This window comes from Thamnophis elegans, chromosome 3 (genome assembly GCF_009769535.1).
Source record: "Thamnophis elegans isolate rThaEle1 chromosome 3, rThaEle1.pri, whole genome shotgun sequence".
NCBI classification, from domain to species: domain Eukaryota; kingdom Metazoa; phylum Chordata; class Lepidosauria; order Squamata; family Colubridae; genus Thamnophis; species Thamnophis elegans.
The window spans coordinates 127,199,537-127,224,060 of NC_045543.1; the positions used below are offsets into that span (position 1 = coordinate 127,199,537).

At 39.9% G+C, this 24,524-nt stretch overlaps 1 protein-coding gene across 1 annotated transcript; it reads right to left on the minus strand.

The window, feature by feature from the left end:
- Positions 1-259: 259 nt before the first annotated feature.
- On the minus strand, positions 260-24,289 carry PTGER4 (prostaglandin E receptor 4). The gene is made up of 2 exons (XM_032212642.1): positions 22,587-24,289; positions 260-3,223 (listed from the first exon to the last, which is right to left on the minus strand). Exons 1-2 carry the CDS (start codon positions 23,415-23,417, stop codon positions 2,651-2,653), a joined length of 1,404 nt encoding a protein of 467 aa, XP_032068533.1. The 5' UTR covers positions 23,418-24,289; the 3' UTR covers positions 260-2,650.
- Positions 24,290-24,524: the final 235 nt, after the last annotated feature.

Sequence of the window (24,524 nt, forward strand, 5' to 3'; positions counted from 1 at the left end):
TTGGGTCATCAGTGAAGTACATAATTCTGGACATAAGAATTTATTATGGAATGAAACATAGAAGTCTTTAAGGAACTGATTGCTACCTTATCTTTAGGGCTGGGCATTTTATATTTACTGCCTCTAAATTAATGTTTAGAAATTGTGTGTATTGGGTTTATGAATATGTGAGGGTCTTCCCAGGAAGTTATGTTAAGGATAAGTAAGCAGGCACAGACTCACACCGACTTCGTTACCCAGTGGGTATGTCTGCATTTAATAATGATTTCCAAAAAAGGTTTGTGCCAGGAGAGCCAGCTTCATAAGCCGTCTCTGAAATTCAGGCTCAAAATTCTGATTCCAATAGAAAGCAATTTACATGAAAACCACAATAAGCAACACAATGTGCTTTTTCCTTGACAAAAACCAGACCTTGAACATCAATACAGAATAATAATACTGGAACACAAAAATCTAATCCTTTGAACATAGCATTTGAAAACATAAATTTCCAGTGGCTTTAGAGATTTTTTTTTTAATGGAGAGAAACTTTAAGGCTAATGTTTTTCCTAATCTTACCTGTCATTGTTTTTAATAAATAGACCACACCACAGTAGTTGCTTTTTCTTTCAGTTCTAGAGCCCAAATCAATTAAATTGGTTTTTTAAAAACATAGTCTCTCTTTATTCCAAAAGCATTAGTGCAAACTACAATATTTCCTGTAACAAATGTCAGAAATAACTGAAAGGCCACAAAAACAACAGTGTGGTATTTTTCTCATGCTCCAAATTCATTACAACTGAAAATGGATAATTGCAACATGCATTCCGAATCACAAACGATCAACAACCATCTCTAGAATACCTCGCACATCGCTGTGTACAATAAACATGTTTGGAGTTTCCTGCATTTCTCCATTTCTTCTATAGCAATCCCACCTCCAGATGCCTCGGATATATGACCCCCAGAATTCTAAGCCAATGAAGCTTGGCTGTTTGCAAATCTTTTATCAGTTCCATACAGGCTGGGGCAGACTGGTTGCAACCGTAACCAACATAAATGGAAAAATATTGCTCACGTAAGCATTTGGCAATCATATCGTCATATAAATAGAGTGGACTGTATAGCAGATAAGAAAAAATTTTCAACAGGATGTTTATAAGAATGGTAATGCCATGTATTGTACAGCTGCCAATTCCTATATGGACACTGATAAAGCAAAGCGTGATGTTATACTCATTTGAATATGTGTTAACATTCGTAATGGACTGGGGTTGCCATAAGTACACAAACAGCAGAGGCTGTAAAGTTAAGTTACCTTAATCTAAGGTAACCCTTAGATTATGGTCTTTTAGGATGCTTTCTTGAACTAATTTCTGAAATATCTCTGAGCAAACACATTTAGAATTAGGCAGAGAGGATGTTGACTATGGATGCATGTTTTTTGACTTGCACACATGTGAAGAAGTGCCTAAATCAGCAAGAATTGTTACGGTAATTGTGGAATGTACTTCTAAGTAAAGCCTCAGTGTGGCATCCATGCACACCAGATGTTAACAGAACTGCATTATTAGCTTAGCTAGGAACGACTTGCATTTTGAAGGGAAATTCACAGCACATACAGTCATTTTTATTTCTTTTTAAGGATGTGCATTTCCATAGCTCTCTCCATGAAGTCATAAAGAGTCAAGCTCCACTCAAAAGGAGACTTAAGAAAATATGAGAAGCATTTTAAAAACATAAAGCTTTTATTATTCCTATAGTGGCATCGAAACGTTTTCCCATGTCATTCTAGATTCCTCAGCTCTTGTCTTATCAATCAGCTCTAGTCTGGCCTCTTGAGTCTGCAAATTTTAAAAAAAATCTAATGCTAACCACATACATTAAGAAAAGAGGACCTGACCATATTACCTTTTTTTCCTATACTTTATATTAATAATTAACCTTCTCACAGAGAAGAATATACATTCCTTAAATACAGTCAGTCACAACATTTCAGCCGGAAAAATTCACATTTTTTTCACACAATAGAGAGATTTTTCCGTTCCATAACAACTGGACCAGTTTCTTCCTCCATTGGCAACTATCTTATAATTAAATCTCTCTGAACTATGAAGCCAAGAGGGGAGTTTGGAGTGGAATAAGTATGCTTCTGCCATGTTCAGATGGAGAAGATTGGTGACTTTTTCCAACACAAACTTTGTGAAAACAGTCCTATCTCCCAGGGCAAGGTAAGGCAACAAGCATCAGCCTGTGCTTCAGACACCATTACATTCCTCTGTTGCTTTGGCGGGGTTTGATGGCAGAGGATGAATCTCTAGGGGTAATAAATCCCTGCAGAAACGTGTGCTTATCACATAACAGGAAAGCTCCAGCAGCTGCACCTTGGAACCAACGTTGAGGGAGGTGCAAATCGAGATGCTTAAACTCTGATGGTGACTAGTTCAACGTCTCCCATGGATTCCTGCCTGATGCACATTTCCAAGTCTATCTTGCCTTAAATGGCTATTTCAACCTCAAGCTTAGGACGGGGAAATCCAGATAAGCTTCAGGTGTATGCCTTAGCTAGGTCAACAATGGACGGCAAAGATGGGCATTTGACATGTCTATTGTGTCAGTTCCTCCCCGCTTTACTTAAGGACCAAATTGTCTCTTAACTTCTTCCCACTGCTTAGATGCACTTCTCCGACAAGTCCAGAGTTTCGCTGGGAAAAGTGACTTGAAGGGAGCTGCCTTTCGGAGTGCTTCTATCACTAGGCTTCAGTTCAGTCACCAAAAAGGCATTCTCACACTCTTGCCCCTGAGAGGACTCTGAGGTTTTTGAACTCCTTAAGGTCCTTATAGATGTAGTATCCGACTGAGCCAGGCAGCTGCTGGTTCCTGGTAACAGCATTCGGTCGCTGACCGTCCTTTCACTTGGCTCCAGTGGGTAGAGCAGAGTCTGTGAAGTGCTACTGATCTCCCTCAGCTCTCGGGAGATGAAGGAGGGCGAATGGCTGGCTGTGACAGAGGAGTTCCGGTGGCAGTTGTTACCTGCGTGCTGTCTCCGGGCCCCACCAATGCGGCAGAAAAGACACTTGACCTTCTCAATGGCTTTGCTCAAGACTGTCTTGCGCAACAGAATGTAGACCCATGGATCCAAGATGGGGTTCACCGAAGCTATACGGATAGCTTGCAAATCTGGGTTCTGTTGGATTTCTGTTATTATAGCTGGACGGTACAGTTGATTCACAAAGACCCGGACCTAGAAAAGAAATGAACACATGTGTAAATAAACTCCATTCATAATTTGATGACTGAAGGCTGGGCTGACTTTTCAAGGCCAAGAATTGGCTTAGACTGTTATAACAGGAAGAGAGAGATAGGAGAATGGGTGAAGTACATGGCATTCTGCAATGTCAGATGGGAGCTATTTTCAGAATGGGAAAAACTTTCCAGCTGCTTGATTTCAAATAGAGATAAAAGACCTTTCCCCTTTTCCAGTTTATCTAAGTTACCAGAAAACCCAAGGGTCAATTAACCTTTTGTGAATTATTTTCTGAAAAACCTGCTGCCCCTTACTGTGTTCTAAATCCTGAATTTAAAGCCCTGATGTTTTTGGTTTTCATTTAATAACGAACTCTTAATTCCTCCTATATCCAAATCTGCTATTAAGTGTGTTGGGTGTGTAAGGAATGCCAAAATGTGCCTGTGAGCTATTCTGGGAGATTCAACCAATATTAAAAGCACTAATCCCACCAACCTCCACAAATACTTGTTTGGAAACAAAATTTGAGCCATTGTTTTTTTACCTCACAGGCAAATTCTCTTTCAAGCACAGGCCTAGAACTGTGGATTCTTTGAGGTTAGAACGCAGCTTTTGCTGGAAGACTTGAACAGTCAAGAAAAAGTTGTTTCTTTTTTAATACCTTCCAAAGTTTGCCTGTGGTAGCTTGTTAAAAAGTTATTTTCTTGACAGACAAGCTTCCCTGGAATGAATTTCTTTTTTTCCAAATAAAGAAAGAACATGATGATGCACAGTACTCAATTATACCCTTGACAGTCTCTGCTGCCACTTTGGCAAGTCTTGTTAAAATACATTACAGAAATGCTGGCTGTAATCCCACAAACAGTTTCCACAAATGCATGGGATAGCAGTCCATAGGAAGTGAAGCCCATGTAACTATTTCCATAGGTGGCTTGTTGATTGGTTTATTCATTTTATTTATATTTTGTGTTTAGTATTTTTATAAACAATAGCAGCTAGGCTGTTTCCTTCTCCTATTTCCCTCACAACAACCACAATCCTGTGACATGAGCTGGGCTGAGAGAGAATCAGAGGTGGTATTCAGCAGGTTCTAACCAGTTCTGGAGAACCAGTAGCGGAAATCTCGAGTAGTTCGGAGAACGGGTAAATACCACCTCTGACTGGCCCCGCCCCATCTATTCTCTGCCTCCTGAGTCCCAGCTGATCGAGAGGAAATGGGGGTTTTACAAGATCCCTCCCCTGCTACATCCACCAAGTCATGCCACGCCCACCAAGCCACGCCCACATAACAGGTAGTAAAAAAAATTGAATCCCACCACTGGAGAGAATGACTCATCCATGCCTAAAGCAGGACTTGAACTAACGGTCTTTCTATTTCTAGCCTGTGCTTTAGCCACTGGACCAAATTGGTTCTTGTTTCAGCAAAAAAAATAAATGTTAGATGTCTGTGAACATTCTTAATCATCCAATGATTGTCACAAAGGTGCTTTTTATTTCTCCCAAAAAGGCAACTGGACTTGGTTTTTTGCTTGAAGACATTTTGCTTCTCATCCAAGAACTTTCTTCAGAACTGAAGAAGCTTTTTCCCCCCTTCAGAAATGAAGAAGCTTTTTGGATGAAAAGCAAAATGTCTTCAAGAAAAAAACAAAGTCCAATTGCCTTTGGGGGGGGGGGGAAGCACCTTTTAAATATTAGATCAGTGTTTCTCAACCTTGACAACTTTAAGTCCTGTGGACTTCAACTCCCAGAATCCCCCAGCCAGCACAGCTGGCTGGGGGGTTTCTGGAAGTTGAAGTCCACCGGACTTAAAGTCGCCAAGGTTGAGAAACACTGTATTAGATGCTTTTATGTAGAGGCTGACCCTTTAACCTGTAGACTGAAAATAGCCCCAAGCTCTTTCTTGTTATCCTCAATGCTTTCCACTCAAATTTAACAGCAATTTGCCAAATATCCGAAATACTATTTCCTGCTGGATTTAGTTGCTGGAAGAAAAAAAACCAGATACTACCCACAACTTAAATTAAAAATGACAAAAGAAACGTCCTGAAAATCATCAATACCCATTTGTGTGGCATTGGTATGTTGCATTTCTCCTGTCGGTTTTGACAGCCAGCCCTGTGGAGTCAGCTAGAAGCAGACTTAGAAGTCGATGCCCGAGCCTTGCAAAAGACACAGCTGCTTTAATGGTGAGAAGAAAAGTGATTTGTATGTGTGCTTGGGTGTTGCAAAGCAGCTCTTTCAAGTCCTTTGCCCAGCTCTAATTGGTGAGTCTGCTAACTGAAATAGATTTCCAGGCATCTCTATATTTTTTTAAAAGAGCGTGTGATGTTACCCTCAACACAACTTGTAATTATTGATCACTGAATAGCATATGAAGTGGGGGTCTGCACACTTGAGAAAACATTTGAAATTTTGGATTTCACAAAAGCTCAAAACACTTGCAGAAGTCGTCGCAAAAGTCTTCATCCAAAAGAAGCTTCTTGGATGAGAAGCAAAGTCTTCAAAGAAAAAAAGTGTTCCAATATCTCAGGGGCTGCCACAAAGAAGAGGGAGTCAAGCTATTCTCCAAGGCACCTGAGGGCAGAACAAGAAGCAATGGATGGAAGCTAATCAAGGAGAGAAGCAACTTAGAACTAAGGAGGAATTTCCTGAGAGTTAGAACAATTGATCAGTGGAACAATTTGCCTCCAGAGGTTGTGAATGCTCCAAAACTGGAAGTTTTTAAGAAGATGTTGGAAAACAATTTGTTTGAAGTGTTGAAGGGTTTTCTGCCTAAGAAGGGGGTTGGACTAGAAGACTTCCAAGGCCCCTTCCAACTCTGTTATTCTATTCTATTTTTTTTAAAACCAGAAAGTCCAGTTGCTTCTTGAGAAAAAGGGTTCCACCACAAAACCGCGATAGACTAAAGCGCGTGTGACTAAAGCGCGGTGACAAAACCGCACTGTCAAAACCGTGCGACAACAGCGCGCCGACAACAGCGCGCCGACAGAAGCGCGCTGTAACATAACCCTAAAAATAACCCTAAACCTAACCCTAAACCTAACGCTAAACCTACCCTAAACCTACCCTAAACCTAACCCTAAACCTAACCCTAAACCTAACCCTAAACCTTACCTTAAGTTAAATCGCGCTTCTGTCGGCGCGCTGTTGTTGGCGCGCTGTTGTGGGCGCGCTTTTGACGTTCGCGGTTATGTCGTGCCACGGAGAAAAAGCACCTTTGGGATAACCATGACTTGGATGACTGAGAATCTCCATGGACAGTTAGCGATGCTCTTGCAGAAGTCCTTCAAAAGTTGGGTGACTTAAATGAATGGCAGAGAGGTCCTATGTGGAAGGTTCCAAGAACTTCTGCATCTTATTCCAAGTGTGCACATTTAGGAAATAAGCTGGACTTTACGCAACCGTGTTACAGTTGTGAAGGACACCTAAGGACTGCAATATGTGCCATTTCCATCTCCCAGGCTGCAGGAAAATTGCTGACTGCAGAGGAGATGATACAGTAGGGAATTTACCCATTTCTTTCCTCCCAGTTTCAGAAATTGGTTTTTTCGGTAATGGGAAATCCCAAGATCAAAAATGCCAGAAGTGGGAGAGGCTACATAAATGCCATTCTTTTTATTTATTTATTTTTCAAAACAAAAAACCCCTTTGAGTTTCTAATTCACAAAAGTGAATAATGATGGAGTATTCAAAACCTGCAGCCTCTGACCCAGTACGACAGCTGTGCAAACTGCAGATTAAGCTCCGTTTCAAATCTAAACTCTTGCTAGGTGAACTTACGCAAAGAAGCAATATCTATCACAGCTTTCTATAGATACAATATGTTAAAAAAAAATGATGGTCTTTCTACTCCCATTCTCAGCCTTTTGCATTTTACCGTGCTGGAAATCAAAGACTTATTTCCAAAGATATTATATATACTTTAAAATATTATTTTAAAAGTAAGGTAAAACAGCATGCAAAAGGCTATTTATATTCCTGACTCTGCAACCATGCATTCTGCCCCTCAAAGTTGAGAGCTGAAGTGTTCCTTCAATTGAGACTTGAAAGTTGAGTTGAGACTTGAAAATAAAAGTCTAATTTCCACTGTTGGTGTGACAGAGGAATTATACCAGGGGTGGGCTTAAAAAAAAATGCAATGGGTTTGCTGCCCTGTTGCTGGGTGGGTGTGGTCATGGTGGGCGTGGCCTAGTTGGCCTCCAGCACCATGGTGGGGGGGTGTTTTTCACCCCCAGGCTCCAGAGGCTTTCCTCAAAAACTGCTTCCCCCAGGCTCTGGAGGCCAGAAACAGGCCCATTTCCGGATTTCCGGAACCTCCGGTAGGCCTGTTTTCCATCCTCCCCGAGCCTCCGGGTGGCCCTTGCACTTACCTGGCATGATGAATGGGACACGTGGAGACTCCTTGGAGAGGAGGGGCAGGGTGGGGTGGGGCCAGCCATGAGTGGGATTTGGGGGTTCCCTGAACCCCATAGAATCTTTGGTAGAGGATTGCCCGAACCTGTGCGAACCCACAAGAGCCCACCCCTGAGTTAGAATAGCAGTCCTGCACAGATTTCCAAGATTTCCTCCCAGTCATTGAACAAGTTGCAATCATCCATATGAACCCGCCTTACAGGACAAAAGCAGGGTAATATTAGTGAATATTTTAAGCATTAGAAAATGTGAAGTACTGTACATTCTATTTGTTTTAACTAAGGCTGAAAGCTTTCATACTAAATCATGGGTGCTTATGCTAAACAAAAGTACTGGAAGTTATATTCATATAGGGATATGTGGATACTAGTACCTAATCATAGCAAGGAACGAGAAAGAAAATTTATGTTAAAAACCAATGGTTTTGTTTATTAAACTGTAAATCACTGTAATTGCAATTATGAATGTATATATCTATCTGTTTCTATCTATCCAAACCCAACTTTGAAAGAATAAGAGTTTCAACACGCTTTTCTCATTCATTTTCATGTTTGCACCTTTCATGATAAGCAAATATTAGAGTGCTATTTTAGAACTTTGAAAGTCAATAATTGAATTATGTCACCGGCTGATACGACCTGAAATGTACATTTGTTAATCTGTATGTGCTAAAAGGTTTCTTGTTAAAGACCATTCAAATGAGAGATACAAAGGAGACTGGAAAAAATGGATCGATTATATACAAAATAAAGATGGAACTAAGAAATTCCAGATAGCCTATGCTTAAGACTAGGAATGATTTGAACTGTTTATAGTTAATTTAGCAAGGAGGAGCTAAGTTCAATGTAAAAAGGTTATTAATTTCTTACTTTTATTTTTTATCAATATATCTTAGACTGTGGTTGTTAAATATCTATACCGTATATGGGTTCTGGGAAGTCGGGGGTGGTGGTAGCTTGTGGGGGTTCGGAGGTTCGGTGGGGGAACTATTCCAGGTTTGATTTTAAAGTAGTATGATTGCACATGTATATTGTTCTCTCTTACAACATGATATTGTCTATGTAATAATATACATGTGATCATATGTTATGGAAATGAAAATAAAATATTTTAAATCAGAAAAAAAAAGGTTTCATGTTCTTCAAATATGACTCTTAGATTTTGCACCTAAGTTGATTTAGTCCAATTATATTTTGGCTAACCAACTGGCCAGAAATTTAATTGGCTGAATATAAACGGTCAGATTTATAACCACTAGATGGCATACTAACTACATTTCTAGTAGTTTCTTCTATATCCTGCTATGTAATTTGAGAAATCATGAAAAAAATAGAAGACAGTTGATTATTATCAGATCTTGTTCTGAATCGTTGGGGCAAAGTTAACCCAATATTTGCTTTTATATAGAATAAAACTGGTGATAAAAATAAACAAAAATAATTTAATTGAACAGCCAACCAATTAGAATATGCAAATTGAATGTATAAGTATTTCATCTAATTCAGAGTACTGTACCAACAGGATTTAATTGAAGTAGTAATTAACTTTTAATAATTCATGTATAAATATATCACTATATATAGTACTATAGCTTATATTAGACAATCCAAAATAAGTGTTCTGGGAATCTCTCTAAATTCTTTTTAATTTTACCAGAAAAACCTCAGTAAGACTAGTAATGGCGAAACATTTTTTTAAACATTTTCTATAATTTGTGATATTATCAGTAACGTACGTATTTTAAAAAGCAGGAGAGAACATAATATTTTATACATTCAATTCAAGTTTTTCTTTTCTTTTCATGAATAGCAAGTATAATATTGGGAAACTGGGATACCTGAACAGAAAAAGGAAAACTGTAAAACTTAGCTTCTGATGTAAGACCAAATAGAATTTGAAATTCCTTGCTTGCAATTCAAAAATGTTTCATTAAACTAGTGTTTCTCAACAATGGCAACTTTAAGAGGGGTGCACTTCAACTCCCAGAATTCCCCATACAGTTAATCTAAGGTGACTGAGGGATTCTGGGAGTTGAAGTACACCTCTTTTAAAGATGCCAAGGTTAAGAAACACTGTACACAAGAAACACAAATGGAACCTTGTTTTGCAATGAAGTTGCAGGGATCTAGATTTCTAAGCCAAGTCATAGCCACAGAAGGAGAACCTCTGTATTACAACCCTAAAGCAGATCAGAGATTTTGCTGTGACTATTTGTCAAATACATTTAAATCTAAAAAATGCTGAATATGTACCCTAAAGCCCCTCTCTGTACTTTCTTAGAATTAACCTCTCACAGAAATTTCACAGCAAAAGCTCAGTTCTTCTTCGGTAGACCAATTGCTACAAGAAATGTTCCATAGAGGTAGACATTTCAAAAACAATGACCTGGGGAAGTAATAATTATTCGCCTACGCTTCTTTGCAATTAACATCTTCAGTGGGAAAAATGGAGGAACTATTTAGACGCTTGCCAAAGACTACAGTACCTGAAATTCCTAACAAACAGGAATTAAAGACAGAGCCAATTCTGAAAATCAATCCAATCCAATGGAGTATTTGCACTGTCTAATTGCTACATTGATAAATAAAAAAATTAAAATGATGATTAACCAAATTCTTCTTTCCCTCCTGACAAAATGTTTATCTTAGAGTTATGTGGTTCCCTGGCTATTTTAGGGTTTTTTCAAAGATGGAGCTTCAACGTTTGATGAAACCTAACATTACTCTATGGAAGACTAATTTGATCAAGGCTATAGTAGTGTGAGAAGAACCAGTAGAAATGCCCCCTTTTTATCTTATGGCAGATTCCACCCATCTTGAGGGATGTTGTAGAACTGGCATGGTTCAAGCTGGCTATACTAGGCAATTATGGCTATACTAGGAAGTGGTAGAATTCAAAATCTTTTACTACCGGTGTGGCATTGCTTGGTGGGCATGGCAGGGGAAGGATACTGTAAAATCTCTATTCCCTCCCCACTCCAGGGGAAAGTTACTGCAAAATCCGCATTCCCTCTTAATCAGCTGGGACTCGGGAGGCAGAGAATAGATGGGGCAAGGTGGTATTTACCGGTTCTCCGAACTACTCAAAATTTCTGCTACCAGTTCTCCAAAACTGGCCAGAACCTGCTGAATTCCACCTCTGATACTAGGTAGGAATCATGGAAGCTGAAATTAACCAATTTGGGAATTATCAAATGATCTGCAGTTGTCCTATGTAAGCCCACAAGCTGTATTCTTCAGAGTGATTATCAACCTGCCTGGCCTTTAATAGATAAATAATTTGATAATTAACACGGAATGTGTAAAAACATGGAAAAAGTTACTTTCCTGAGTTAAATGGACAAATAATAATACCTTGGTATTTAAAAGTTCATAATCATATCTAAATGAGTGATAAAGACTGTATTGTCTAACAAATAACTGACAAGTTTCAAGATAAAAATAAGACAATTACTATTTACTAAGACTGTATTACTATTATTCTTCTATTCTCTGTCTATCTGTCTGTCTGTCTGTCTGTCTGTCTATCTATCTATCTATCTATCTATCTATCTATCTATCTATCTATCTATCTATCTATCTATCATCTACCTACCTACCTACCTACCTACCCAATTCTTCCAACTTATTACTATAATCATGTTGCTTGTATCTTTCAATTTATATTGTTTTGTTTCCTGATACAATTTGATAGCTTATTAGTAACCTTGACTATCACTGTTATATCTTTTTATTCTTAATGAATGTATTTTATTCTCCTTATGTACACTGAGAGCATACGCACCAAAGACAAATTCCTTGTGCGTCCAATCACACTTGGCCAATAATGAATTCTAGTTCCAGTTCTAATAAAATAATATGGGGAAAGCAAGACTGCCAGTACAAATGACCCCAAAACAAAGGATTCTGGACTTTTCTTTACATTTATACAGGGCTAAATGTAAGGAAGTGTCCTTGGTTTCTTTCAGATCCATGGTTAAGCAACTGCCACTATTTCTGTAGATGGTACTGTGGCCGGAAGACCTTAACTGAATTTCTTACGTTATGGGTAACTTCCTCTTCTTTCTACACTAATGAAATTGTCTGATGCAGCAATTTCTGCTTCATTTCATAAGGCCACTCCAGGGAAATTGATTCATGGTTTAAATCCCACTTGTACACAAACAATGAGTACATTACATTTGAAAGCCTTCTGATGAACAGGTCTTCTAGCAATGTGGATCCAGCGGTTGACTGAATTCCTATTGTGTTTCCCTTAATGTTTCTCAACTTTGGCAACCTTAAGCGGTGGGGATTTCAATTCCCAGAATTCCCAGTCAGCATGATTGGCTAGGGAATTCTTGAAGTTGAGGTCCACACACCTTAAAGTTGCCAAATTTAAAAACCATTGGTTTAATGGATCACAATAGAAGTCAGCTAGAGAGAAATTCCAACCACTAGGATGCCTAACTCAAAATCTTCTCTTTTTATCAGAAAGCTGAGATAGTATTAAGCCAAATCATTCTTCACAACAGGATAAAGCACTCCAATTTGGGAAGTCGGTTCAAGGAAATAAATCTCCATATCAAAAAGCAATGTTCTAATCAACCTCTTCATTACTATCAAATTTGATTGAGCCAATTGCAACTTAATCAGTACAAATGATTAATACATCCATTCACTCACCTAAAGGTAAAGATTCCCCTCGCACATATGTGCTAGTCATTCCTGACTCTAGAGGGCGGTGTTCATCTTCGTTTCAAAGCTGAAGAGCCAGCGCTATCCGAAGACATCTCCGTGGTCATGTGGCCGGCATGATTAAACACCGAAGGCACACAGAACGCTGTTATCTTCCCACCAAAGGTGGTTCCTATTTTTCTACTTGTATTTTTACATGCTTTCGAACTGCTAAGTGGGCAGAAACTGGGACGGCGCTAGGGATATGAACCACCGAACTGCCAAACTTTGGTCGACAAGCTCAGCGTCTTAGCTACTGAGCCACCACATCCACTCACCTAGAACTGCTTAAATAGCAGCCTAAAGCAAGAATATGAACTTGATAGCAGAGTTAGCATCTAACAGAGATTTCAGCATAGCTTCCTCCAAACCAAGCTTAATGCTTGGTGACTTCATGGATGCCTCCATGTATTTTTCTTGGCAATAATGCAGAAACGAATTGTCACATACTTTTTTCAAAAAGTTCCCCCAAAAGCTAAGTGAGATCAGATCTGATTAGTACTTTAACTGGGAGGGACCCAAGAAATTCCAGGGCAAGATAAGAAGTCAAACTATTTCTCTACTGCCTGGCAACAATATGATGTGTAGGAGTCAAACTCTATTTGAGACAGTCTTTACTTTAATCAAATGTAATACTAGTTGCAGTCGTGGGTAGGAAGGGGGATGGATATATGTATGTTTGTACGTACGTATGCGCACACACACACACACAGAGACATATATATATAGGTATGTATGTATGTATGTATGTATGTATGTATGTACCGGTATGTATGTATGTATGTATGTATGTATGTATGTATGTATGTATGTATGTATATATATATATATATATATATATATATATATATATATATATATATATATATATATATATATATAAAGTCACAACCCCTGGTATGCCCAAATATGGGAGGAAGTTCACTGCTTCCATTCTCTGTCCATCAGCTATATATATATATATATATATATATATATATATATATGTATGTATGTATGTATGTATGTATGTATGTATGTATGTATGTATGTACGTACGTACGTACGTATGTTGTATTTGTGCTGATAAATAAATCCTATCCTATGATGAATTTTAAAAGCAAATGATTCCACTGTTCAAATGCATTATTAGAATGCTAGATTCTTAAAACATATTTCTGGGCTTCATCCATGTTAGAATGGCCACACTTTTACAGCTTGGCCCCTAAAAACAACTATCGTTCATTTCTCCAAAATTTAAAGAAAAGTGTTACCAAAGAAAGAACATGTTACTTAGTCTTCTCACATTGATTTTTGGATCTTACACTTAACTTATATTAACTTATATTAATGCAAATGTTTCATGCTGAACCTTTTTAAAAATAATAATCCATATACAGTCCTCAACTTATGACTTTTCATTTAGTGACTGCTCAGTGGTAGGATTCAGTCAGTTTGTACCTATTCGGGAGAACCGGTTGGTAACTTTCTAAGCAGTTCGGAGAACCGATTGTTGGAAGAAATCTTTTGTTTTTTTCCCACTTTACAGGGCTAATCCTGTAAGGAAGGCAGGAAGGAAACATTCTGGTGTTGTTTCTAGCTTAATCTTTATTGCCCTGCTTACAGAAACTGCCTCTCCAGTTAACCCTTATTACCATTATAACAACTAAGGCGAAGTGCCCATCGACCTGAGTGACATTGACTTGGCCACGCCCACATAATCACATGACCACTGAGCCCCGCCTACCCAGCTGCTCATTAGGGCAGAGAACTGGTTGGTAAATTATTTGAATCCCACCACTACGACTGCTTGAAGTTAAAATGGTGCTGAAGTAAGTGACTTACGGCCAGTTCTTACAGTTAGAACTATCAAAGCCTCCCTGCAGTCACATGATCAGAATTTCGGTGCTTGGCCACTGGCATGTATTTAAAACAGTTGTGGGAGCATGTGATCCCCATCTAAGACCTTTCCAGACAGATTCCAACAAGTAAAATCAATGGGGAATCTGGATTCACTTAATAACCATGTGATTCCCTTAATGTTGAGTCTCTTAACCGTGGGCAAAAAAAGTTATAAAATTAGATGTGACTCACTTATCAGCTGCCTCGCAAGTGACACAAGTATCAGTTCCAATTATGGTCACGTGAAGGACTACCTGTATTATGTCTCTCTTAGCCAGGTTTCTCTTCTCTGCCTTTCATAATCCTTCACATTTGATGCAATCATAAATTGAAGTAATAATAGCTTGGATAGTGGCGGGTTTAGAAACTTCTTTCTCCTTCGCTGTTTTACAATATATATCTGCAGTTATTGTGGGCCCGGTTAACTTTGCCCTGGATTCTGCTTTTGCCTGAGGGAGCCTGAATTGAAGCTTTATGCAAAGGTTTTACGAGCTACACCCAATTCAATCCAAAAGCATTAAGCCTTTCAATGCTGTAATCCTCAAAAGAGGTGAGATGAAATAAAGTCATGGCAGATTAGGTCAGAACCGAGATTTGAGTTTAATTCAATAAAAAATGCATTAAGTACAATTCTTATCTGTTACATTTTTTTTTAAATATATATAAGGTAAAGGTTCCCCTTGCACATATGTGCTAGTCATTCCCGACTCTAGAGGGCGGTGCTCATCTCCATTTCAAAGCCGAAGAGCCAGCGCTATCCGAAGACATCTCCGTGGTCATGTGGCCGGCATGATTAAACACCGAAGGCACACAGAACGCTGTTATCTTCCCACCAATAGGTGGTTCCTATTTTTCTACTTGTATTTTTACATGCTTTCGAACTGCTAAGTGGGCAGAAACTGGGACAAGTAATGGGAGCTCACTCCATTACACGGCGCTAGGGATATGAACCGCCGAACTGCTGACCATTCTGATCGACAAGTTCAGCATCTTAGCCACTGAGCCTTTCTTCTTATATAACATTGCAATTTACCAGAATCTCTGACAGAGCTACCCTAAGACTTTCCTGCCAAGTATGGCATTAAGATCTCAGATTAGTTTAGAATAGAATAGAATTACAGAGTTGGAAGGGACCTTAGAGGTCTTCTAGTCCAACCCCCTGCTTAGGCAGGAAACCCTACACCAGACAAATGGTGATCCAACTTTGCCCCGTTAAAGTTCTCACGATTATTTCAACCAAAGTTCCCCATTTTTTTTTGATCTAGTAGTTCAAGGAAGACAGAATTATCCTCTATTCTAACGTTACCTGGCTACCTGCTTTCGACAATCAGGATCTAATCCCCAAAATGACATCTTAACCACCAGCTTCTGGATACATGCAAAATCAATTCTCCTCAATTTCAGGAAAGAAGAATGTCAGTGCTGGATGAGCTTGAATCCTGGGTATGTTTGTATTCAGGAGTCAATTACTGATTATTCAGTAAATAAGGCAGGAACTGTTTTTATTGAAATGCAGCGTGTGGGAACGAGGATGCCCCTTTCGTCAAATATCATCCCCCCCCCCCCACATCTGAATTGCCTGAGCTCCCAAATTGGGTGTGAAACAACAGGCTCTGAGATTGCATCCAAACAGAGTTCCTTATGTCTGCACAAGTGCACCGAGAACAAAGTTTGTGCTGACTGCAAGCCCACGGGTCACAATTCTCCTATATCTCAATCCCAATACATATTTTGAAGTCTTATTAACATGGCCTGTTTCATACTATGAAACAGGCCATATCATGAGTCAACCTCCAACCTCGGATGAGCTGATATCCAGGAAAAAGTATTTTTCCCTCCTAAGTGCACGCCTAAAGTATGTCTTACCATAAAATGTGTTTTTTTTAAAAAAGAAAAACAGTCGCCTTCTACAGCAAACAAAGGAGGAGCTATCCACAAAATCTTTACATGCCCTCATAAAATTCTCCTCTATCACATTCCAATACCCGGCTTTATATAGGCAGCTAGTTAATATTAAGCAGGAAGACAATTTGCAAAGTAACCTTTGCTCAGGAGATCTGCTGTTTAGCACAGGTACTCCTCAACTTACGACCCCAGTTGAGACCAGCATTTCCATGGCTGAGCAAGACGGTTGAGAGCCACACCCCAATTTTATGACTTATTTTGCTGCTGTTCTCTGCTTTTAAGCAAATCACTGCAGTTGTTAAATGAATCAGGCTTCCCCCACTGACTTTGCTTGTCGGAAACTGGCTGGGACAACCGGCTACAAATGACAATCACAAGGTCACTGGGAAATTGCAACTGTTGAGAATGCATGCCAGGTGCCAAGCACCCAAATTCTAATCATGTGACCGTGGGTGTGGTGCAACGGTGATACCTGCGAGGACTGGTTTGTAAGTTGCTTAAAAGTCACTTTTTTCAGTGCCATTGTCGCTAAACAAACGGTTGCATATTGAGAACCAGTTGTAAACAATCACAAACTTGGCTTCCTCCAGATGTGCTGTGATTTAGGCAATGGCTCTTCTGATTACGACTCATGCTGAGCACATGAAGATCTCTATACAGATTTCTGGGAAATCATAAAATCAGTTTCCTTCAGAACTATTTTTAAAAGCTTTTTAACTTGCTCCTAGATCTAATCCCCAAATTTCCCAGTTTAACTGTTCAGCTCTGTGTGCTTCTGAAACATGCATTGGCTCTGCATACAAACCAGCTAAAAGGGGTATGATCCATACGCTGAAAGATCAACTAGAAACTCTTTTATTTCACTCACTTTATCACATTTCTTGTCTTTATACACGGTAGATATAGCAGGCTCTTCCATCACACTTTTGTCCCCAATCCATTATCACTTCTCAGGGACATTAAAGACTCTAACATTAAGAGAAATTGTACTGTATACAAGATGCATACAACAGATTTTTTTTTATAGGAGAAAAAGTTTCCACACATTTAAAAACGTATCTTGGGAAAGAGAAAATCGTTCTATTCTCTGATGACAGAGCAATCTATTTCAAATTTCTATTTTCTGCAAAAATCAAGAAGGCACCACAAAGTCCCTGCTCTTTTCATGGACCTGAGACATAAAAGGTGCTTGTCTTCAATCATGTACCTCCAATGTTGTCATTTTGGACACATTCATGCTTGCCTTCTGTGAATGTCTTGGCTATTAGGAATTTTGATAGCGCCTCAAATAATAATAAGATTTTCCAGGTTAATGTACCCCAATCCCAGTCATTTCAAGTTAAAGATACTCATTAGAGGTAGTTGTTTGCGGTAGAGTAGAAAAGGGTAGGGATTAAATTAATTAAATCTAAGGGGGGGAATTAAAATGTGGTTATTAAACAAGTATGTATACAAAGCTTTCCTATTTCAAATGGAGAAATTATGAAGACTCTTCACTTCTGTTCCAGCCCCAATTTCTGTAATCTTCACTATAATGAAATATCAGATCTGTCTTTTATTTGAAAGTAAGTCATAATTTCTGACATGCATCGATTCCCAGCATGTCTCACTACAGAAAATACTGTAATCATCAGGATTTGGGAAACTCCACTGGAATTTCAAAGAGACATATGCAAATCAAATCAAATACTATTCTTTGAGCGTTTTATTTGTTCTGGTCTCTGGTCTTTGACTATAATAAACTTGATACGATTTGATTTGAGACATATGCACTGGCAGTCAATTCCCAACAGCAAATTCTAAATGTTAACAATGAACAGAACACTAAATTTATATAAACAAAATACTCCATATCTAAATAAATGAAGTATAATATTTCTTCAACAGGATGGACTGGTTCACATTAAATTTTTAAGACACTGGTTGGGAGCATGACCTATTGAATCACAAATTCTCCAAATTATTTTGGTTTAGCCTAGGTCACTGAGTGATCCCAGTCTATGAGTAGGAAGCAGGTGGTTAGGACGTTAGGTCTAATACGAGGATCTGTTGGACTTAAAGTCCCATAGAGCACCACTGCAGTTCTCCAAAGTGTTATTCCAAAATAAAGTGTGTGTACTGATAAAATCTGGGTTCAAATTCCTGTTCAGCAAGATAATTCATTGAGTCAACCTCAAAAGTTATTGTGAGCATAAAGCCAAGAGGGAAACACCCTATACGGTATATATATAGTTCTGAAAACTATCTGTTGGTTTCATACAAGAATCCTGACAATGAGTCTTTGGCATTTTTAATTCACAAATAGAAATGACACATTTGATTTTTCTATATGCTTCCCCTTCCTTTTACTTTCTCCAAGTTCCCCAACATAGTTTGTTTCTATATGATTAATTTCATTGCTGAGATTATTAAGAAATGACAGGATACCAGTTTCCAAAATGAGTTCCAGAAGGTTTTACAAATTAACATTACTTACTATTTTACTATTTTCATAGTCAATTAACCCTCTCTAATAGCAATTAACCCTCTCTAATTGAGCATGATGACATTCATTGTTTTCCATTCCTCCTGTTTTTTGTCTTAAAGATTGTTTACTGAAAATTTTTTGTCAGGTGCTTCAAGGCCACATCTTTCCTTCAATACAACATTTTGCAAAATTTCATCTCCACATCGGAGTACTGCTCTGTAGTATCAGAACTAGCCTACATGTATCTTCATATTAAAAAAAAATACTACCCACAGATGCTACTGAAGTCAGAGTTACACTGACTGATATAGCCATTTATTCATGTAATAAACAGAATGGTTCAAATAATTTTCTTCTAGTCTAAGCTTCTTCACAGGGCCACTGCAAAGATAAAGCATGGAGACCCATGTCATTTGATACATAATATAATACCGAATACAACACTTTTAATTCAGAATAAATAATCAGCAATAAGCATTCTAAGCATTTATGTTGGAAAAAAAAACGTTAACTGCATTAAATGGGATGCAAGCATTTATGTATACCAAATAGTTGGGACCATTTGTCCCAACTTGGCATCCAGCTACTGTTTCAAATAGACAATTTGGACAATAATCTCTTATGTTCTATTTCTGTTTGAATCTCAGATGGATTTAATAAGATCCCTACTGGAACAAATAAAACATCCATCCTGTCTAGCTTTCTGTTCCCATAGCATTTACTGTATTTAATTTAAAGTATTTTTTTAATCTCCTGCATTATGAGACACCACTAACTTATAAGTATTGCCTTATCCATTATCATCTTCTTTAGGTAGAGAGACTTTTACTTTAGTTGTATCTCTGTGAATACAGTTGTCAAGACTCTTGGCCACCAATTCTTGCCCTTGGGTGTCTTAATCTTGGAAGTTAGAGGATTCACAAATGTTGGTTTGCCTTTATGATCATCTCTGAAGCTTCTATCCAGCATTCTATAAAGTGCTGAGGAGGTTTGTGAGAAATGACCCTCTTCCTTCTATTAATGTGGAATGTGTAAAAGGCATGAAACAGAGACTCTCTCTCTTCTCAGGAGAAAACATTGCTGTTTTTCACCTGGGTGAAAAATTAGAGGAATGAGTCCAGTCTTCTACAGATGTCTAGTATGGAAGGCAGGAGCCACAGGCACTTGCTCCCAAGCTAACTAGCAAATGGGTTTACGATAATGATTTAAGGACTACTTAGCCACAATCTGAAAAGATTCCACACCAGGAGGGTGTCACAGCAGGAAGTAGCAGCACCTTCACTTAACTTGTAAAAACTAAGCAGATACAGATCTAATCAGTAATTGGATGAGAGACAACCAGGGCTGTAGACTAGCTTAGAAAACAAAATTCCCAGAAGCAAGAAATCACAAGCCACAATTGCAAAGGTGTGTTAGGCGACCATATAAATTACGAAGGAAAAAGAGAAAGAACAAAAGTTGCACGAAGGTATCCATGTAGTCACCGAAGTTGGAACACAACTCAAGTGATATCTTATGTTTACCCTTTCTGAGGAATAAGTAGACTTGACCACTTTACACTGCAAATAGATGTGACAATATAACTGTTTCTCCATGCTTAAAAGTCCTGAAAAGTGAAGTACTTCCCAAAAGTAAGCAAACAGTTGAAGCAGAGACAAGTAGGGTAGCTCAGTTCGAATTTTACTACATTCTGAAAGCTTTTATAAGCAGTTTATCCAAAAATAGCTACCGCGGCAAAATGTGTGGGAGGTTCCACTATTGCCCATTCACCATCATTTAGCTTTTACAAGTAGGAACTGATGTTTAGAGTACATAGTTGGAAGAGACAGGTAACTCAATATGTGTACATATTGCAACAATATCAAAGGTAAAGGTTCCCCTCACATATATGTGCTAGTTGTTCCTGACTCTAGAGGGCGGTGCTTATCTCTATTTCAAAGCTGAAGAGCCAGCGCTGTCCGAAGATATCTCTGTGGTCATGTGGCTGGAATGACTAAATGTCGAAGGAGTACAGAACGCTGTTACCTTCCCCCAAAGGTGATTCCTATTTTCTACTTGCATTTTTTATGTGCTTTCAAACTGCTAGGTTGGCAGAAGCTGGAACAAGTAACGGGAGCTCACTCCGTTACACACGGTGCTAGGGATTTGAACAATATCAAAAGGACTGAGTTATTATTACATTATTGGAACAAAAAAAAATACTTGTGTGAAAGGAGGAAATGAGCCCAATTTTAGCTACAGTATTTCCCCTCCAGAAGCACACACTTCATTAAGCACAATTTCCTCTATTCGTTACCAGGCTACTTACACGTGAACTCTCCTTGTGCAAGATGATTCTGAATGGTAGGGGACTTGTTTTTCATATCCCCCCCCCAATCTGGGCCATTTCCATGTGAGAAGATAACAAGCACTACAAGAAAACAATTATCCTTAACTTGCTACCAGATCTTTTGTGAGGAAATTACCCACCACCCTTTATGTTTACTTTCACCACTTAAAAACAGGACTCATTATGCTAGTAAGTCAAAGATCATGGAGCAAAATGTTGTAGTCTGAGTAAGAAACACCAATGGAAAAGTGTACAGTTACACACTGAAGAACATGACCTGAACTACCTTTAAAATGCATTGGTATCACAAACCAGGTATTCATAGCTGGATTTTTTTTCAGTTATGTGGCCAAACTGGCCAAACTAGTAAAAGTATAGCATTTAGTTGAATAACTCAAGCTTGTGGTTTGGACATCGGTTTCTCTGCTTTTACTACCTTCTTGTTAGGGAGCAATTTTACATTGTCTGTTGCCTACAAAAAGCCCCCTCTACTATGCCCAACCGTATTCTCCATGCTTTTCTCCAAAGGACCACTTAGCTTACAAAATGAAAAGGGGGGGGGGTTAATAGCAAGCATGCCTTGTCAGTTGTTTGTTATATCCCTGCCAAGAAAAAGGAGCTTGCTGCATTTCATTGGGAAGTTTACAAGAGGGGGAAAGTCTTAGCTAAGCCCCCAACTGTTGTTACTCCTTCTCCCTTCCTGAGAGTCAACTGGGAAAAAGTGAACACCTACAACCAGGCACAAAACAGTTATCAAAGTTGTCCACGCAAGGATAAATAATTGCACGCAACTGTCACATTGTCACAGGAAAAAAATCTGTGCTTTATTTGACAAAGAATACTGCTAACTTTACTTTTTTTAAAGTTGTGGGGGGGGAGCAATTTGGGAACCAATCTTTATTAGACTGTTAAATCTTTTAGCCTGCTATACATATCTCTAATACTTAAAGATACTTTAACATTTGTTTGCTTAAGTGTATCTGGGGACCTTACGCTAATGCTATGAATACTGAACTGCAAGCAATTTCATAACATTTGGCTAACGTGTTTTGCAATTTCAATATGCTCTACTTTAAGCCGCCCCTCAATCTTTATTTCTACAACATCCCGTGAAAGCCACTAGTTTATTTAATCATTCAGTCTATCCAACAACCCAAGGAAATAGAAAAAAAATTGAATATAAAGCTGCAAAGCTGTGCATCAGAAAAATAACTCCCTGAAAACCCCATGATACTTTTGAAGAAAGTGAAGGCACACAATTTTAATGTCAAGTAATGTGCCACAATTATTCTGTGTATCGATTGCTTGAATATGCATAAACAGTTTTCCTGCATGAGACTAAAATTGTCCACAATGAATTTCTTTAAGAGATTGGCAATAATGAAGATGTTTTGGGATCTTCACAGCCCTATGAATAGGTAAACAGCTAAAAAGCAGGTCAAAAGTGTTCCTTAGTGTTTTGTGTTGAATATTAGCATCCAGTCAAGAAAAAAGTAGTAGAATAGGTTTCTTGCTTTTGCTGGGTTAAAGAAGTTTTAGATCACATGTTGTGACAACTGCAAAGGAGGGAATTTCATGTTGCAGCACACTGTTCCCCTAAAGGAAATTAATGATAATATTGGAAAGAAAAAGGATAAGCAGATTACTCACCACTAGAGGAATGGAACAAATCACTACGACCAAGGAAGTGGCAATGAGCAAGATGACCATCTGGATTTCTGCACCGGCCATGCGCCGGAAGCTCCTGCGCCGGCGAAAGTCTGACACGCGGTTAGTGGCGTGGTCTGTCCCCAGGGAAGTTCGACGCATAAATTGCCTGTGCATGCGGATCAGGGCCATGCACACCAAGATGTTGGATACCACCGTGACCATAATGAGGAAGGAGCTGAAGCCGGCATACATGTAGGAGAAAGCAGCATGGCTGGATATGTTTGTCTGCCAGTCTATGAAGCACCAGGTGTACGGGTACTGGAGCTTTGTCTTCCCTAAACCCATGTTTGGCATGGCACAGAAGAGGACATTGGAAACGTAGATTGCGAAAAGAGTGAGCGCCGCCAGTTTCTTATCCACGTAATGGCTGTAGAAGTAGGCATGATTGATGGCCAGGTACCTCTCTATGGACATGGCGCAAATGATGCTGAGTCCGGACAGGCCAAAAAAGAGGAGGATGAAGCTGCTGTATTCACATAGGGGTTGGCCACCAGGCCATTCCTGTTTCAGATATGTAGCAATAGTCACCGGACTGACCAGGCAAGTCCCCAAGAGGTCGGTGACAGCCAATCCACAGACCAGCGTGTAGAAGGTTGTCTCCTTCTGCTCCTTCCTGGACTTGCAAAGAACCACGATGGCCACGAGGTTCCCCACCACTCCGAAAATGAACATGACCATGGGGATGGTCAGGGGCTTGCTGTTCTCAGGCAGCCCACCTGTCCCATTAGAGGAGCCGTTGGTAGCGGGGATCATGGTGGAGTTCAATGCCATGGCAAAAAAAACCCGAGAAGAAAAAGCAAGAAAGCGACGTGGATAAACTAGGAGGGTCAAGAGTGCTAAAGTTCAGTTCGGAGAGGAAGGGAAACAAGAAGGCAGCCAACATAAGGGAAAGAAAAAAAAACCCTACATTTCAGAGGGAGGAAGAGAAGAGATGGAAAAGGAGTTGGGGAGTTATTCTTATTTCAGAACGGTGGGGAGAAGACAGGAGCCCCAATGCCTCAGAAATAATTCTGCAGGTCAGGAAGATAGAGAGACTTGCGGGTGGGTTTTCCGCCCTGATTTTGGGGGTTGTCTGACCTTCTGTTCTTCAGTTTAAAACTCGGACCCCTTTTGGCCACAGTTAGGGCTTCCCGCACGTCTTCTGATAAAAGTAGCCGTTTGCCTGCCTTTTTCAGATCCCGGAGCGAGGACATCTATCTATCTGCGAGCAGACCAACAAGTCCCATAGATTTCTTCTTCGTCCCGGGGCTTCGCGAAGCCACCCCGATCCGAAAGTTTCGCGGGACCCGATCGCCCGCCGGTTTCCCCGGGTCCTCCGGTCGGCTGCAGGAGGCGACTCCGGCGACTCCGCCACTATTTCATCCGTCCTCTCCGGCGCTCCGATCACAGCGCGGCGGTGGCGTTGGTAGCGGACGCCAGAGCGATACATCTCACTCGCGTCTCCCCATAGGAGAAGAGCTGGGGAAGCCGGGGGCCCGAAGATCACCCGGGGGATGCCGAGGATGCCCCAACTCAGCCCCTCTTCCCGCTCCAATCATGTGCCGCTACTTCCTCCGAGCGCGGCGCTTTACTCACTCCTCGGAGCGTTCGCAACTTCGCTCCTTCCAATTTCTCAGCCCGGGAGGCTCGCCGGGCTCCGCCTACCCCGGGCCCCCATTGGTCCAGCGGGCCGAAGAACGCGAGAGGGGTGCGGTTGGGAGGGAAAAGCGCTTGGCGCGGAGAAGGACTTTCTTCCAACCAGCGGGGCGCGCGAGTTGCGCGTGGCTGTCACTTCGGGAAGGGGCGCGGCTGGTGGGGGTGGGGTGGGGGTGGGGTGGGGGGCTGGAGGTCCTGGCTGCTCGTGATGTTTTCCCTCAAACTTCTCCGAACGGCCGCTCT